General features: G+C 37.1%; 2 protein-coding genes and 1 pseudogene across 2 annotated transcripts; 1 reads left to right on the plus strand and 2 right to left on the minus strand.

Moving 5' to 3' along the window:
* Positions 1-3,035: 3,035 nt before the first annotated feature.
* Positions 3,036-9,875, plus strand: LOC116048677. Its single transcript, XM_031297874.2, has 3 exons — positions 3,036-3,239; positions 4,982-6,500; positions 9,689-9,875. Exons 2-3 carry the CDS (start codon positions 4,986-4,988, stop codon positions 9,821-9,823), a joined length of 1,650 nt encoding a protein of 549 aa, XP_031153734.2. The 5' UTR covers positions 3,036-3,239; positions 4,982-4,985; the 3' UTR covers positions 9,824-9,875.
* A 624-nt stretch (positions 9,876-10,499) lies between these two features.
* On the minus strand, positions 10,500-11,616 carry LOC116048678 (phosphatidylinositol N-acetylglucosaminyltransferase subunit Y-like). The gene has a single exon (XM_031297875.2). The coding sequence runs from the start codon at positions 11,369-11,371 to the stop codon at positions 11,159-11,161; it is 213 nt and encodes a 70-aa protein (XP_031153735.1). The 5' UTR covers positions 11,372-11,616; the 3' UTR covers positions 10,500-11,158.
* A 7-nt stretch (positions 11,617-11,623) lies between these two features.
* LOC116048688 lies at positions 11,624-13,551 on the minus strand (annotated as a pseudogene).
* Positions 13,552-13,768: the final 217 nt, after the last annotated feature.

The following is a 13,768-nucleotide window of genomic DNA, read 5'->3' on the forward strand; positions in this document are numbered from 1 at the left end:
GTAGACTTCCGGTTAGTATTTTGCTAGAATAAAACGATCTTTACAGCTAAGTGGGAAAGTCTAAAAGATAAAAGATATTGTTTAGTTCTTCTTCACAGTATATGGTCCATGTCTTGTAGGCTACTGGTTTAAGGTTAAGATTATCCAGCTAGCCGGTGGTGAATAGGCTATAACAGGATACGTCTTTCTATCTATGTGAAAGGTAGAACCATATGGCCTATTTTCACATTTCTATACATACAATATCAGTAGTTATTTAATGTTAATAAAATAAAGATATTAAGAAGTCTATAAATCGATGCATAACACTTTTTGGAAGTCAGATTTGTGACAATATATTCAAACAAAACTTCAAGCAAAAATCACTAACTGAAGCAAAAAAAACTTGTTTGATAAATAATTACAATTATAATATATTTGGTACTATTCAACATGGGTGAATTAACGTGTCAACGTTTAATCACCGAATTTGGTTTTGATTTGCAAAGTGAATCAATGTTGATATCGCAACGTTGTCTAAACGTGTTACTTGTTAATATTACGTAAACTACAGATTGAGTTTTCCTTTCATTCAACACTGTACATAATTATGCATTTAAGTATATTACAATTTAGTTTGCAATTGGATTAACATATTCTCAAATCGCCCTGATCCATGCCTGATTTTGGAATTGCATATATTTTGGATTTGTATTGTATACTAATTACATTTGCACTCGTCCTACTTTCTATTGCAACTGCTGAACAGCAATTTCCCTCAGTATAAATAAAGCTTTCTTATCTATGACAATACTGACAGAATGTATGATTTCCCATGTTTTCAATACAATCGTCAAGTTTTGGTTATATGTACAACATGCTGTGCATTACTATAACTCAGTAGCAAAGCCTGGATGTGATTAAATGAGATTCCCTGGGAAAAAAATATTATATAATAATATATTATTATAAATTATTTAGAGAGGGAAGAACTGATCGGGCAACAACAGAAAATGTAATTAAATTAATGAAATTATTTAATTATAATATTGCTTGCAAATATCCATACAATTGAAATTTGCAAAATTCAGATTACATTACAGATTATGGCACTCTGTCCCAGTCAGATATAATAACAATTTTCATTAAAATAGCAAGCATTTGAATATTCACAGGCATCTGCAGTACATGCATTGCAATGGGTAAATTTAAACACAGATTTAAAGATAAACAAAGGTAAATCTAGGATTGTTTTTAATCTTGCAGTGTTTTCTATGGCCTGCTGTGATAAGCCACTGGGGTTTCAGTGACTGCAGCCAATCACAGGTCAGCCTTTGTTTAATCAATACTTTACTTATCTGCCACATTAATGTCATGTCTTTGAATCGGAATATCTTAATTTGGGGCTTTTTCCCAGCAAATATTGATATATTCAATTATAAATGACAGTTAGTTGTAGCCCTAAAAGACACACTGAGAGATACAATGTAATAGATGGATATGATTTCATGTTGCTAAATAGATTTCTGATGAATATTACAACCAATGTGTGGCCCATGCCCACATTATCTACACCCTTCAGTCTTTTCAAACACGCTCACTGCAAAGGAGTAAAACATGACAAAAAAAATTCAACTGGTATGTAAGATGAGTTTGACATAATATTGGTACAACCATTTTCCTTTCTGTAAAGTCGTCATAATTGATCACTTGGGGCTCTAGCATTATGTAAAAAAAAAACAGCAAGCATTTGCATATCCACAGGCACCTGCAGTACATGCATTGCGATGGGTGAATTTAAACACAGATTTGAAGAAAACAGAGGTAAATCTAGGCTTGTTTTTAATGTTGCAGTATTTTCCATGGCCTGCTGGAGATGCTTTCAGTGACTGTTCTGTACCCAGAAAGCTGAGAGCAGCCAAAAGGCCAATTCAATTAATCATCCAGAATACTCTACATCTGTATCAATACCTTGGATAAATGTTGGCATATGAGCTAACAGTTAAGAAAGACACAGACCTAAACAGATTGGTTAAGAAGGCCAGCTCTATCCTGGGATGCCCTCAGAACCGAGAAAGGATCATGATGGCCAAGCTATCATCCAATATGGAGAACATGTCCCACCCCATGCATTAAACTCTAACAGCACTGAGCAGCTTCTTCAGCGACAGGCTAATTCACTCCTGATGTTTAAAGGAGAGATACCGCTGTTCTTTCCTTCCTGCTGCTATCAGATTTTACAATCAACACTGCTCCAAGTAGACTGTACATAACAACTGACAACTCACTCATATAATGCAATATTAATGTTTACTTAACTGTGCAATATCAATATTCCCTCTGTACAATACTGTAAATACTGTGTATATTTCCCTTTCCTTTATTTTATAATGGATGATTTAAAAGTATACATTTAAATCACAGACTGTACATAAAGAGATTTAAATACACTCATACTGCCATCTACTGGTGAGAGGGTGAACACTAAATGTCTGACAGTGCAAACAGTGCAATTTATGCACCTTTTTTATACAAACTATGCTATGCGCACGCAATAGTGCGCATAGCATACTTAGGTTAAACTATATTACGAACTTTTTCGCCCCAATGTACTCCTTATTCAAAGATGTGGCTGCTGCGTACATGGATAAATGCACAATATTAAACCGCATCATGTAGCCTAAAATCAACTAGTGTTGCTAAAATACTTCCATTGGTCCAGATCTACCTATCTATTCATCTATCCATCTATCTTTATTTCTTTATGACTTTCTGGGCTTTTATTTTAAAGATAATTTTTGGGGCTTTTTTTGCCTTTAATTGACAGAACAGTTAGGTGAGAAAGGGGGAAAACATGCAGGAAATCGTCACAGGTCGGACTCGAACCCTCTGCGTCGAGGCATAAACCTCCAGATATATGTGCGCCTGCTTTACCCACTGAACCAATACGGCCACGGCTTTTATTTTTGACATACTTCCGTCCGGGGTTACTCTTTCAAGTAGCCTACTTGGATAGCACATTTCATAATTAAACTTAATGAAATAATTAATTAAAGTGTTTTGTTTTTCTCTCCTCGAAGCTACTCTGTAGTTTTAAAACTCCTTAAATATTATACAATGCTTTTAACTACGAGATGTTCTCTCTGGTTGTTTAAAGCCGGGCCTTACGAGACGCACATGAATGCAACATGAACTCGAGGAAGCAGAGACGGTGTCTTTGAAGTTGAGTTAGCCGGCTAGAGTTGAATCTGCCTTCTGAGGTAAGCTAATTATTGCAAAAAACGGTTTTTTTGTATAATGACAGTTTATGGTACTGCCTATACATGGGTCAAAATTAATCGTTTGGTATAAAGTTTACCTTTTTGAACCGCTAAAACATACGGTCAGAAGAAGATAACTTATGCTAAACCTTTTTCAGCAGTTTTCAGTCTGGTTTTGCTAAAGGCATCGTGTTTTCGTAGATTTTGCGACTACTTGCACTAGATTTCAGGTAGAATATTAACTAGACTGAAATGTAAAAAATTGTGAAAAATGCAGTATCCCTATACGAAAATATAAGTAATTGTAAATCTATGCTGCCATTTCTCCTAGTAGAATCACTTCTTTAACTTGATAGTTACATTGCTTCAGACCCCTGTGTATGTAACGTTAACGTTACCATACTAAATCGAAATGCTATCAGTTTCCCACGTTAACTAGCAAAGACAGTCTTTCAAATATATCACAGATAACTGAAATTAACTTTTTTTCAAAGGAAATTCTAGCACATCTTTTAAAAAAGCAAATACGTTAGTACAAATGACCATCATAAAAAAAGTGATCCTGTTATATTTTTTATGTGCTCTGTTACAATGTGGTACCAAAAATAACACGCAGCAGGCCTAGTTGCTATTGCATGTAGATTAGATAACATTCAACGTTATTGTCATTGCACATAAACATGTACTAAGACAACGACATGCAGTTTAGCATCTAACCAGAAGTGCAAAAAGCAATAAAGAATTAACAGAATAAATATAGAATGTTGCTGTCACCTTGGATGCAGAGTTCTGAAAGGTGAACACTGAGGGGAAGAAGCTGTTCCTGAGCCTGCTGGTCTTGGAACAGAGAGTCCATAATAGATAAAAAAACAATAGATTAACAAAATAGTTTTGATAATTTTTTTGCTGATGGACTAATCGATAAATTGACTAACCATTTCAGCTGTACACTTAAGTACACTTAAATCGTAGAAGCCAATAAGTTAAAAGACAAAATAAATACACACTCGGTTGATAGTTTATTAGGCAGTCCTAGTTAATGGTAAAACAGTTAGTCGATCAATGAATTAGTCCATAGCTAAAAACTTACTTGGCAACTTTTTTTTTATTTACTGTGAATGTTTTTTGCTTTTTCAGTTTTATATAATTGTAAATATGTCTATGATTACGACTGTTGGTCAGACATAAGAAGCTTTTTGTAGATGTCATCCTGGGCTCTGAAAAGCAGTATTTTTTCAAAATTCTTTGACATTTCAACTATGATTAATCGAGAAAATTATCATTCGATTAATTGATAATGAAAATAAATAAACACTAAGTAAAACAAATGCTACAAAAATAACAATATAATCATGTAAAGAAAACACAGTAGGTATTGTGGTGGTGTACTGGATTGCTTTTAACAGAGTTTTTTTTATTACAAGGCTGTGTCTGTTAGTTGGAAAAGTGTTCCAGAAATATGAGATTGTAACAAGACACCCCTAGTGATATGACACCACATTGTTTTGGCACAAAGCTTGTTGATGAAATGCTTGTAACATTCTGTAATAACAACGTTAAGTAGTAACAGAAAAATGTAGTAACTAGAATTTACATTTAGGGATAGCATAATCATCTGTTATCTAGCATTTCCTTTCATTAAAGTGAGTCTACCAGTGTTAGACCAATATAAAACTATGTATTCAAGACTGCTGTATGTAACTTTATTTTTAAGTATGCACTTTCCTCTTTCTGTTCAACAGACCCATGAGCAACAGTGAGGAGACAGACTTATTATGGGAGTCTTGGGGCTGGACACCTGGGAAAGAAAAAAGAAAAAATGCTTCCAAAAAGGACAAAAAATGCCTAAAACCCAAAAACAACATAACCATAAAAACAGATGAGAACATCCAGAAAAAAAAGAAAAAGAAACACTCAAAATTCAAAGAAGCAATTGATGGAAGGAAAGAAAAGAAAAAAGAAAAGAAGAAAAAGAGATTGGCTTTGGAACTAGATGACAATTTAATATTTACACAGGGCAGTAGTGCACAAGCAAAATCTACTGTGAAGCCTGAAACATTGAATCCACACAGTTATAACAAGCTAAAACCTGACCAAGACTGCAAGAAGAAAACTAAAAGAAAAAAGAAAGTGGCATTTGATTTATCACCAGGCTATATCTGTATCAAACGTCCTAAATTTGTCTCTTCGTCTCAGCAATCTCCCAAAGAGAGCATCCCCTTAGAGAATGAAGCTGTGAGAGACAGTGAGAGCTGCTCACAGGTCACAGTGACAGGACACAGCCATGGTCAAAGACATGCTGATGAATCCCAATGCACTAATGAAGATATCAACAGCCAGGACCTGTTTATCACCCAGAAGACATTCAGCTCTCCGCCCCCCGAACCTTCTAGTGGTGAAGCCAGTGACAAAGCCGTTACTACAAGTCCTCAAACGTTAACACCACGAGACAAGGTGCACACATCTATGGCGTTTATAAAACAGCATCTTAAAGGATGTCCACAAGACTCACATTTCTATCAGCATCACAGAAAGACAAAAGAGCATGTGCATAAGCCAAAGACAGTACATGTACTTCTCACAGAAGAAGAGGAGGAAGAAGAGTGGTTAAGCAAAGCACATCAGCATCCTAAGAAGAAATCATCCTTCCAGACACAGAGGGAGTTAAATGCAAACATTACTGGGGAGACCAAACGACCACGCCCTGCACATGTAACGCCCAGTGTGGTGAATGAATACCTGGATGAGCCAATGGATGTAAACTCCCCCCTGGATACTGCAAAGTCAAAGAAACATTCCCGTTCACCATGTCTGTCAGATGAGCCATCAGCGCTTCCACCTATGTCCATGGAAAGCACTTCCACACAGACAGAAAACTTCTTCACCACTGAGCTCTCCTCCTACCTCAACTTCTGCCAAAAAAGTAGAGTGACTGTACACCTTGAGGACTTGAAACCTTTGAACCTAAGTCTGCCGCACAGGGCCAGAAAAGACCTTGGGATGTGTTTGTCAGGGAAGTCATTGTCTTTACCAGGAGAGATACAAGGCATCAACCACAAAGAGCCCAACCTGCATCCATCTTGCTCTTCAGACATGAAAGATGTAGAGATAAAGAAAGACCCTTCTGGTCGACATACTTGGTCTTCAAGCACACAAGGTAAAAGTGCAACAATTCTGAGCCCCAAGTCAGAGTCTGCAGACACAACAATTTCCAGCGAGGACGAGCCCCCCTGTCGCACTGGCAAGCTAGACCTGACCCAGGTGATACCACATGAAACTCTACCACCTTGTATATTTATGTTTTGCACAATTTACAATAATCATACTTGTTTAATTTTTATTTTTTTTTTAGGAATTTAGTCACTCATTTTTGTCAAACGTAGTTTACAGAGGATAAAAGATACCTAAATTCAATGCATCTTGAAATTGCAGGGCCTTAGTTGTTTCTGTCAAACTTTTTATAAACCGCTATGATGTACAAAAAGTATCTGACCTGAAAACCACTTGGCACAACGTGCAAAACTGCCAAAAATCGAACCAATATTTAATCACTGCTCTAAAGGGATGAGGCTGGTAACATTCTATATTTTTCGTACTGTCAACAAATCCCATGAAAAAATCCCACCAAAACCAACAATTAGTTGATCTTACAAATAAGCATTTTGTGTGTATCCAAAGTCAAAGTATCCACATTTCTTATGCCTCTGGCACCATTGTTGTCCTATTAAAAATACATAAATGAGCTGCACTGTTGCACTGGTTGACATGTTCCTTCATTACCATAAAAACACAACCTGTAGTTTATTCCCACTCAATCCCACATACACTGTGCTGCTCCTGTACAGTAACTGGCTTGTCAACCAAATGTTTTAAAGGAGAATTCCGGTCGATTTCAACACGTAGCTCTGTTGTTTGTTGTTACGTAGTGCTGTCAGTAGCGAGAAAAACAAAAATAATCGGTGTTGCCTACACCGAGTTATGCTACTGCTACAGTTTGCACCCAGGCGGCTGAAACGGGGCAGGTTTTTTAACATGTTCAAGATGTCATTACAATTGCCTTGCCATGTGAACTGATTCCTTCCGAGTGAACACAGTGAATATGGCTGCAGTAGATGTGAAAGAAATGCATAAAAGTTGTGATAATTCATACCTCTGTTTAGTTCCGGTGTTGAGACGGCAAGACGAGTGCTTAGGGACCATCAACAAACTACAACACTGAAAAGAGATACAACAAAAATATTTATTAATTTAATGATTAAATAAGGTAGTGTCTCCAAACTTACCTCAATTATAACTTGTCTCCTGCTAGTTGTACTACAGCAGGAGACAAGTAATAATGCAATAAGCATATGCCTATTTTTGAAAATATTTTTGTATCGCTTTTCGGTGTTACAGTTTGTAGACAGTCCCTAAGCACTCGTCTTGCCGTCTCACCACCGGAACACCGGAACTAAACAGAGGTATGAATTAGCACAACTTTTATGCATTTCTTTCACATCTACTGCAGCCATATTCACTGTGTTCACTCGGAAGGAATCAGTTCACATGGCAAGGCACTTGTAATGACATCTCGAACATGTTAAAGGACAATTCCGGCGGAAAATGAACCTAGGGGTTAATAACATATGTGTACCGAGTCAAACATTCTCTGGGACATGTTTTCATGCTAATCGAATGTGTCACTATTTTATACCACTAACAAGGCTCAAAATAGCACCACACTTCAATGGTAGCGTAATGAGGGTTTCTACATGTAAACCGAAGCATTGAGAAGCGTACAGACAGTTTATTAAAAAGATAGATTATAAAGACAGTAGCGTTCATGTTTGCATGCAGGCGCCATCTTGGAAAACAGTCATGAGCAGTTGAATCACAAACGCTGTGTTTGAGCTATGTTACTGGTTACTGGTTGCACGGCGTTCATTGTTCGACTTCTCGTGACTGTTTTCCAAGATGGTGCCCGCATGTAAACATGAACGCGTAGGCAACACCGATTATTTTCGTTTTTCTCGCTACTGACAGCACTACGTGACAACAACATAGCTACATGTTGAAGTTGACTGGAATTCTCCTTTAAACCTTAACTCACATCAAGTCTACAAGCTCTCACATTTTGCACCATATTTACCTTCATAGAAACAGGGAAATAGTGGCCCGTGGGCCAAATCCATTCCTATTAGAAACAGCGAAATAGTGGCCCGTGGGCCAAATCCATTCCTATTAATAAAATATGTGGCCCCTTGGTGAAAGCTGGCTTCCTTTTTATAGTTTGCATCAAAACCTTTACATGATTCTTCATAAATCTGCTGTAGGTAACAATTTAAATACAAAGCTCATGTAAATTCAAATAAATATGACCCATACTATCTAAGAATAATTAATGATTTATGTCTCAAAACACAAATAGGGGACAGTCTAGCGGAAACTTCCGGTGCTGAAAAATGAAGCCAATGCAGAAGGGCCAAAGACTGCAGTTCCTCAAATGGCTAATAGAGGCTGGCTCCCAAAGGGAGTCAATTCCCATAGATACTACCATTGTTTAGTAGTCACCCAACAACAACCACTGTGTGTGTGTGTGTGTGTGTGTGTGTGTGTGTGTGTGTGTGTGTGTGTGTGTGTGTGTGTGTGTCCCTCTATGTGCCTGATCGCGTGTCTCGCTCTAGACACACAAAGTCAAGACGGCCAAAATCACCATAAACCTAAGTGTTTTATTTTGAAATGTGTTTTACTTTGTAAAGTATCCGGCTGCGCTGGGGCATTCCTGTGTTTGATTACCTACCTGGTTTGGCACATTCAAGTGTGCAAGAAATAGAGGAGACGCCAAAACGATCGCTGCAGCCCGTGGGGGCTCTGCTCCTGATTGCGGCCGGTGTGAAAAGACAGATTGGATAACATGGGAGGCAAAATGAAAAAATTGTGCTTTCGTGGCCAGTGTGTCCCTGACTTAACAGAAATAGGGTGATGCAAAAAAAAATTGTATAGGGCAACAATAACACAACTTTCATTAAACCATAAAATGATCATCATGTATTGTGTGTCTAGCGTTGAAGTGCAATACATAACATTTGCATCTATGAGTCATTATTTTGCTAAATTAGTATTAACATAAAGTTAGTACTCACTTACGGGGTAAAATGACCTCTGATCTTAGACATAATTTTGACATAATCCTTAAACAACGGTTACAACTGCCCCTATAAAACTATGTTTGCCATCCATGGAACAATGCTAAAAAAAAAACTGTCCCATGGATGAGAGCCACAGAGGGGTAGAAAGGTCGGAATGTACGTACTAATTGTGTTTTTGGCCTTTCCCTTATCTTTTAAACTGTGGTGCCTGCTAATCCATGGCAAAAAAGTTTTTGTGTTAGAATACTTTGCAAAAAAAGATAATTCAAGTGCACATTATGCCACTGTTCAGTAAGAAAATTACTTTTTGTTTGACTTCAGGTGAGGGCAGTCCAGATGAGACTTAATGAGTCCTTCTTTTTCAAGACAAAAGGAGAAGGACAGTCACCCAGACCAGAGTCTCCACTGATGAAACTTGCTCAAGGCAGAGAGGTGAAAAGCAGAAAAGGCCACTGAGGTCATATAAAAGGATGGAAATAGAGGTTTGCTGACACTTATCTGCAGTCAGACGCCCTTTAATGTCTGGAACAGTATTTAAGTGGCTTGGCGTTTAAAAGCAGCCATGTATCAGATTAACTAAAATTCAACTCTTGACGATAAAACTCAATCTCAACCTTGCTCTTGAGAGGTAATAATCACAGTAGAAAAGGGTGATGTTAACAGTGTAAGGGCAGTCAATCCCTTTATGATATACAGTAGAAAGTTCAACTTGTCATGCATGTTATTAGGCACATGAAAAGAAAAATAGTTATATTTAACAATAAGAAAGGAAATTCTGTCCCAAAATGAACTTCTGGAGAAAAATCAAAAAATATTCAGAATATAAATGATGACTTGATACATTTGTCCATTGTTTAAATTTTCAACTTAGACTTATATTGTTGATAGTGTTTTAAGTGCACAGATGTGTATTACTTCCTTAAATATCAGTTTGACTGTTTTTTGAATGTTTTCAGGAAACATCAAAATGTAGTTCATAGTTGTTTGTTGTCTGTTCCGTATGAAAGCAAGTCTTATCAATAAATGTTTATTTATTGTGTAGAACCTGTGGTTTACTTACTGTTCAACCTGTAAGATATATTGTCTGAGTTTTAACAGTGTTTTTCTAAAATTACACAGTGAAGTTTCAATATTAGGTTGTGTACTATACTTTATTAATTTCCCCTCCACAGCAATGAATGTGCATATGTAATTTGTCACATGACATACAATGTGAACTACATCAAGGCTCGGAATTAACACAAGATGACATGGAGCATCACACTGCACCAACCAAATGTTCAGGATTTAGTGTATTTACTGTCCCCCTACTCAAAAGGAAAATAATCTTTTTTTATCAGCTGATTACAAACAAAAGCCCTCCACCTTAAAAAAAACCTGTAACAACTGGTAAAAATCCACCCATGGTTACCCTAAAAATTGACCTGTTTTAACAGTAAGAGTTGTAATTTTTGTTGCATTCAATTTTCTTCAGCCTGCCCGATCTAGTTCCGCCTCATGTCCTGCAATGTGTCCATTTCCTTGTTAACTCAATCACAATGTATATTCTTGTATAACAGCAGTACTTCATTCTAGTGACTGTAGAGAAAGCAACTTTTCCTGCTATTAAACTCCATTGTAGCTGTGCTTGTAATGTGCTGATGTGAAGTCAAACCATTCTATTTTTACCTTTTATTAACCAACAAACAAAATGGGTCCAGAAATGGAAGACACATCACCAACAGATGATTTTAATTGTACTGAAGTGTTTTCAGGTACATTTTTCCTTTAACAGAACAGAATCAGAATGGCCTAGTTGTGTCTAAAAAGCTTGATCCCTATCCAGCTCCAGAGGTGAAAGAAGACGTAGACAGGGATGGTGACCGGCAGCAACAGGCTGTAAAAACACAAACTGTTGCTGCTCGTGCAGCCCTGAGGAAAGTTCTCATCCACTGCAGCAGAGTAGAACAAACCAAAGAGTGACACTATTGGTACCAGCCCCACCATCATGGACAGGGAGAACATACTTGCAGATTGGGTTCTATTACAGGGCACTACTAAAGTACATAAATACCTGAGGTGATATATTACATGTAGTTTTAGCCGGGTAGCTAGAATGCAGAATAGGTTCTCACTGTGTTGCAATACAATAAAGCATTTGACCTGAACAGCATCCGGTCACAGTGTTACAGAAGTATTGTCTCATTCAGTCCAACAGCCTTTAAAACACAAGGTTGAGTCGGCTTGCTTGAGTGAGCCGAAGGTGGTGTGATGGAGTTTTACCCCTGTGTTGGTGTGGTTGAGGTATCTGTGTCTTTCTTTATGAGTTTGGCCTCCTGAGGGATCATGTTGGGGATGCCGTCAATTATGGGATAGGCAATACCAAGCTCCTCGATCAGCTCATTGGTCTTAGTCTTGTACCTGTGGCGAGACAAAAGCAACATAATTCTTCTATGATGCACATCGCTTCCAATAGTGCTTTGATGTCTTCACAATGATATTATATATTTCAGTGTGTAACATTTACATAACATGCTGCAACTTTCCCATGGTCACATAATGAATCCTGATACCTGTTACCAAAAGTGGTCTCTCAATAGTATTTGAATATGTTGAATTTGATAACTGTTGCCAAATGTGGCAATCCATTACATAGATTGTGTAATCAATTTAGGTGTTTTAACTAAGATTACCCCACAGTATTTATATACATGGTCACATATTTATTTTTGTTGGAAATACAATTAAGGTATTTCAACATGCATTTAAGAACGGCTTAATTGTGTGTACTGTAGTACACATTGTCATGAAAGTAATGTTATATATTGACGTAGCTACGTCTAAAAACGTGTACTAATACTTTGCTGTCCAGAATTTCGATGTCGGACGGTAAAGTACCACACCATTAACAGAGTACGTAGGGTTACGGGACAATGAATGAATGAATTTAATATGGAACGTTTCCCGTTGTGGCTGCTTTTAGGTAATAAAAGTAATGGGCTAATTTAATCAACATCATTCTCCAGTCACATCACATTGTGACTCATATGATGTGAAATTTTACATAAATATCAACCATTTAGTTAAAACACATGAACCCTCAGTGGATACTAATCTAAGCCCACACTACACCAATAAGCTTTATATTTAATGTCAACAAAAACATTATACTGTAACATATTGAAAATTACCATCTACATTTAATACAGCACACATCAGAACCGATGTAATAATACAGGGTTTTTTAAACTTATTTCACATGTACGATAGGCCTACTACAACTATTAAAATCAGTGAGGTGTGGTAACGTTAGTGCTTCGGCTCAAACGTTAACGTTGATCTGCTGTGCATTTTACAAACCACCGATGTCGCTGTTTGCTGCGATTGAAGCCCCGATGCTATAATCTTTTTCGAAACAAATATAGGCTAATAAAGCCCCAAAGGTTAATCAAGCTCCATCCGCGCGTCACTAACGTTACCTAAAGCACATGTTTATCCTGTATCGTCTTACTTTAATGGCTTCTCGGACAGCGGACATACTAGGAGCTCAAGCATTGAGGTGTCTTAAAGGCTGCTGCACTTCGTCCTTCACATCCGAAAAGCTGCTGACCGACACAGAGGAGAGTATTGCCCTGTGTATAAAAGGTGCGTTCTTCACATTGCAGTGGACACGAACTGTTTCCGTTACCAATCTACCGAAAACATTCCGAAATATGTCCTAAACTTTTCAACAAGATAGTCATAGCGAAAACCATAGACGAAAACTCCCCAACAGGATTACAGACACTGTGTAACCAAAATATGAGTCCTCTTTCTGTAAACTAAAAATGATTAGCAATAGTTCCGCTTATTGATTCCAGCCCACACTAAGATCTCCGTTATCAAGTCAGCCAACTCTAAAGTTGTTGTGCACTCATATACTAACATTTATTGTTAATCCTTTAAACCATGGATGTATCAACGATTTTTAACACACTTTATTGAAAGTTGACATGAACAATAATCGACGCGGGTTACAATAAAGGCAGAAAAACACGACATCAGATTAAATATGATGTTATAGAGAGCACATACATTCAGCGTTTTGATTGTTTTTTTTTATTTTTAGAATATAAAATAGTTCTTATATTGTTTGATTTTATTTTCAAACACAATGAATACTGGTTTCTGATAAGAGTAGGCCTGCTTACATTTATGAATGCCATTTAGGTAATAGAATAATACTAGTTTGGTAGAGAAGAAGTGTAATTGGTGAAACTAAACAATATATGTTTAAAACAAAGGGAGACATTTGGGTCAGGGAGTTGAGTGATCACATAGCCTATGTCTTTTCACAAATTGTTTGAGCAAGAGTTCCAAAATAAATGAAAAATGTCTTCAGGGTAGCTATATATCACAAGAAGAATAACGCATCCACATCTT

The sequence above is a fragment of the Sander lucioperca genome, chromosome 7, assembly GCF_008315115.2.
Source record: "Sander lucioperca isolate FBNREF2018 chromosome 7, SLUC_FBN_1.2, whole genome shotgun sequence".
Lineage (NCBI taxonomy): Eukaryota > Metazoa > Chordata > Actinopteri > Perciformes > Percidae > Sander > Sander lucioperca.

Coding starts and splice junctions, on each gene's coding strand:
- LOC116048678 (XM_031297875.2), bottom strand. CDS start 11,371: ATGTTCTCCCTGTCCATGATGGTGGGGCTGGTACCAATAGTGTCACTC.
- LOC116048677 (XM_031297874.2), top strand. CDS start 4,986: ATGAGCAACAGTGAGGAGACAGACTTATTATGGGAGTCTTGGGGCTGG. Junction 6,501..9,688: donor GCAAGCTAGACCTGACCCAG/GTGATACCACAT, acceptor GTTTGACTTCAG/GTGAGGGCAGTCCAGATGAG.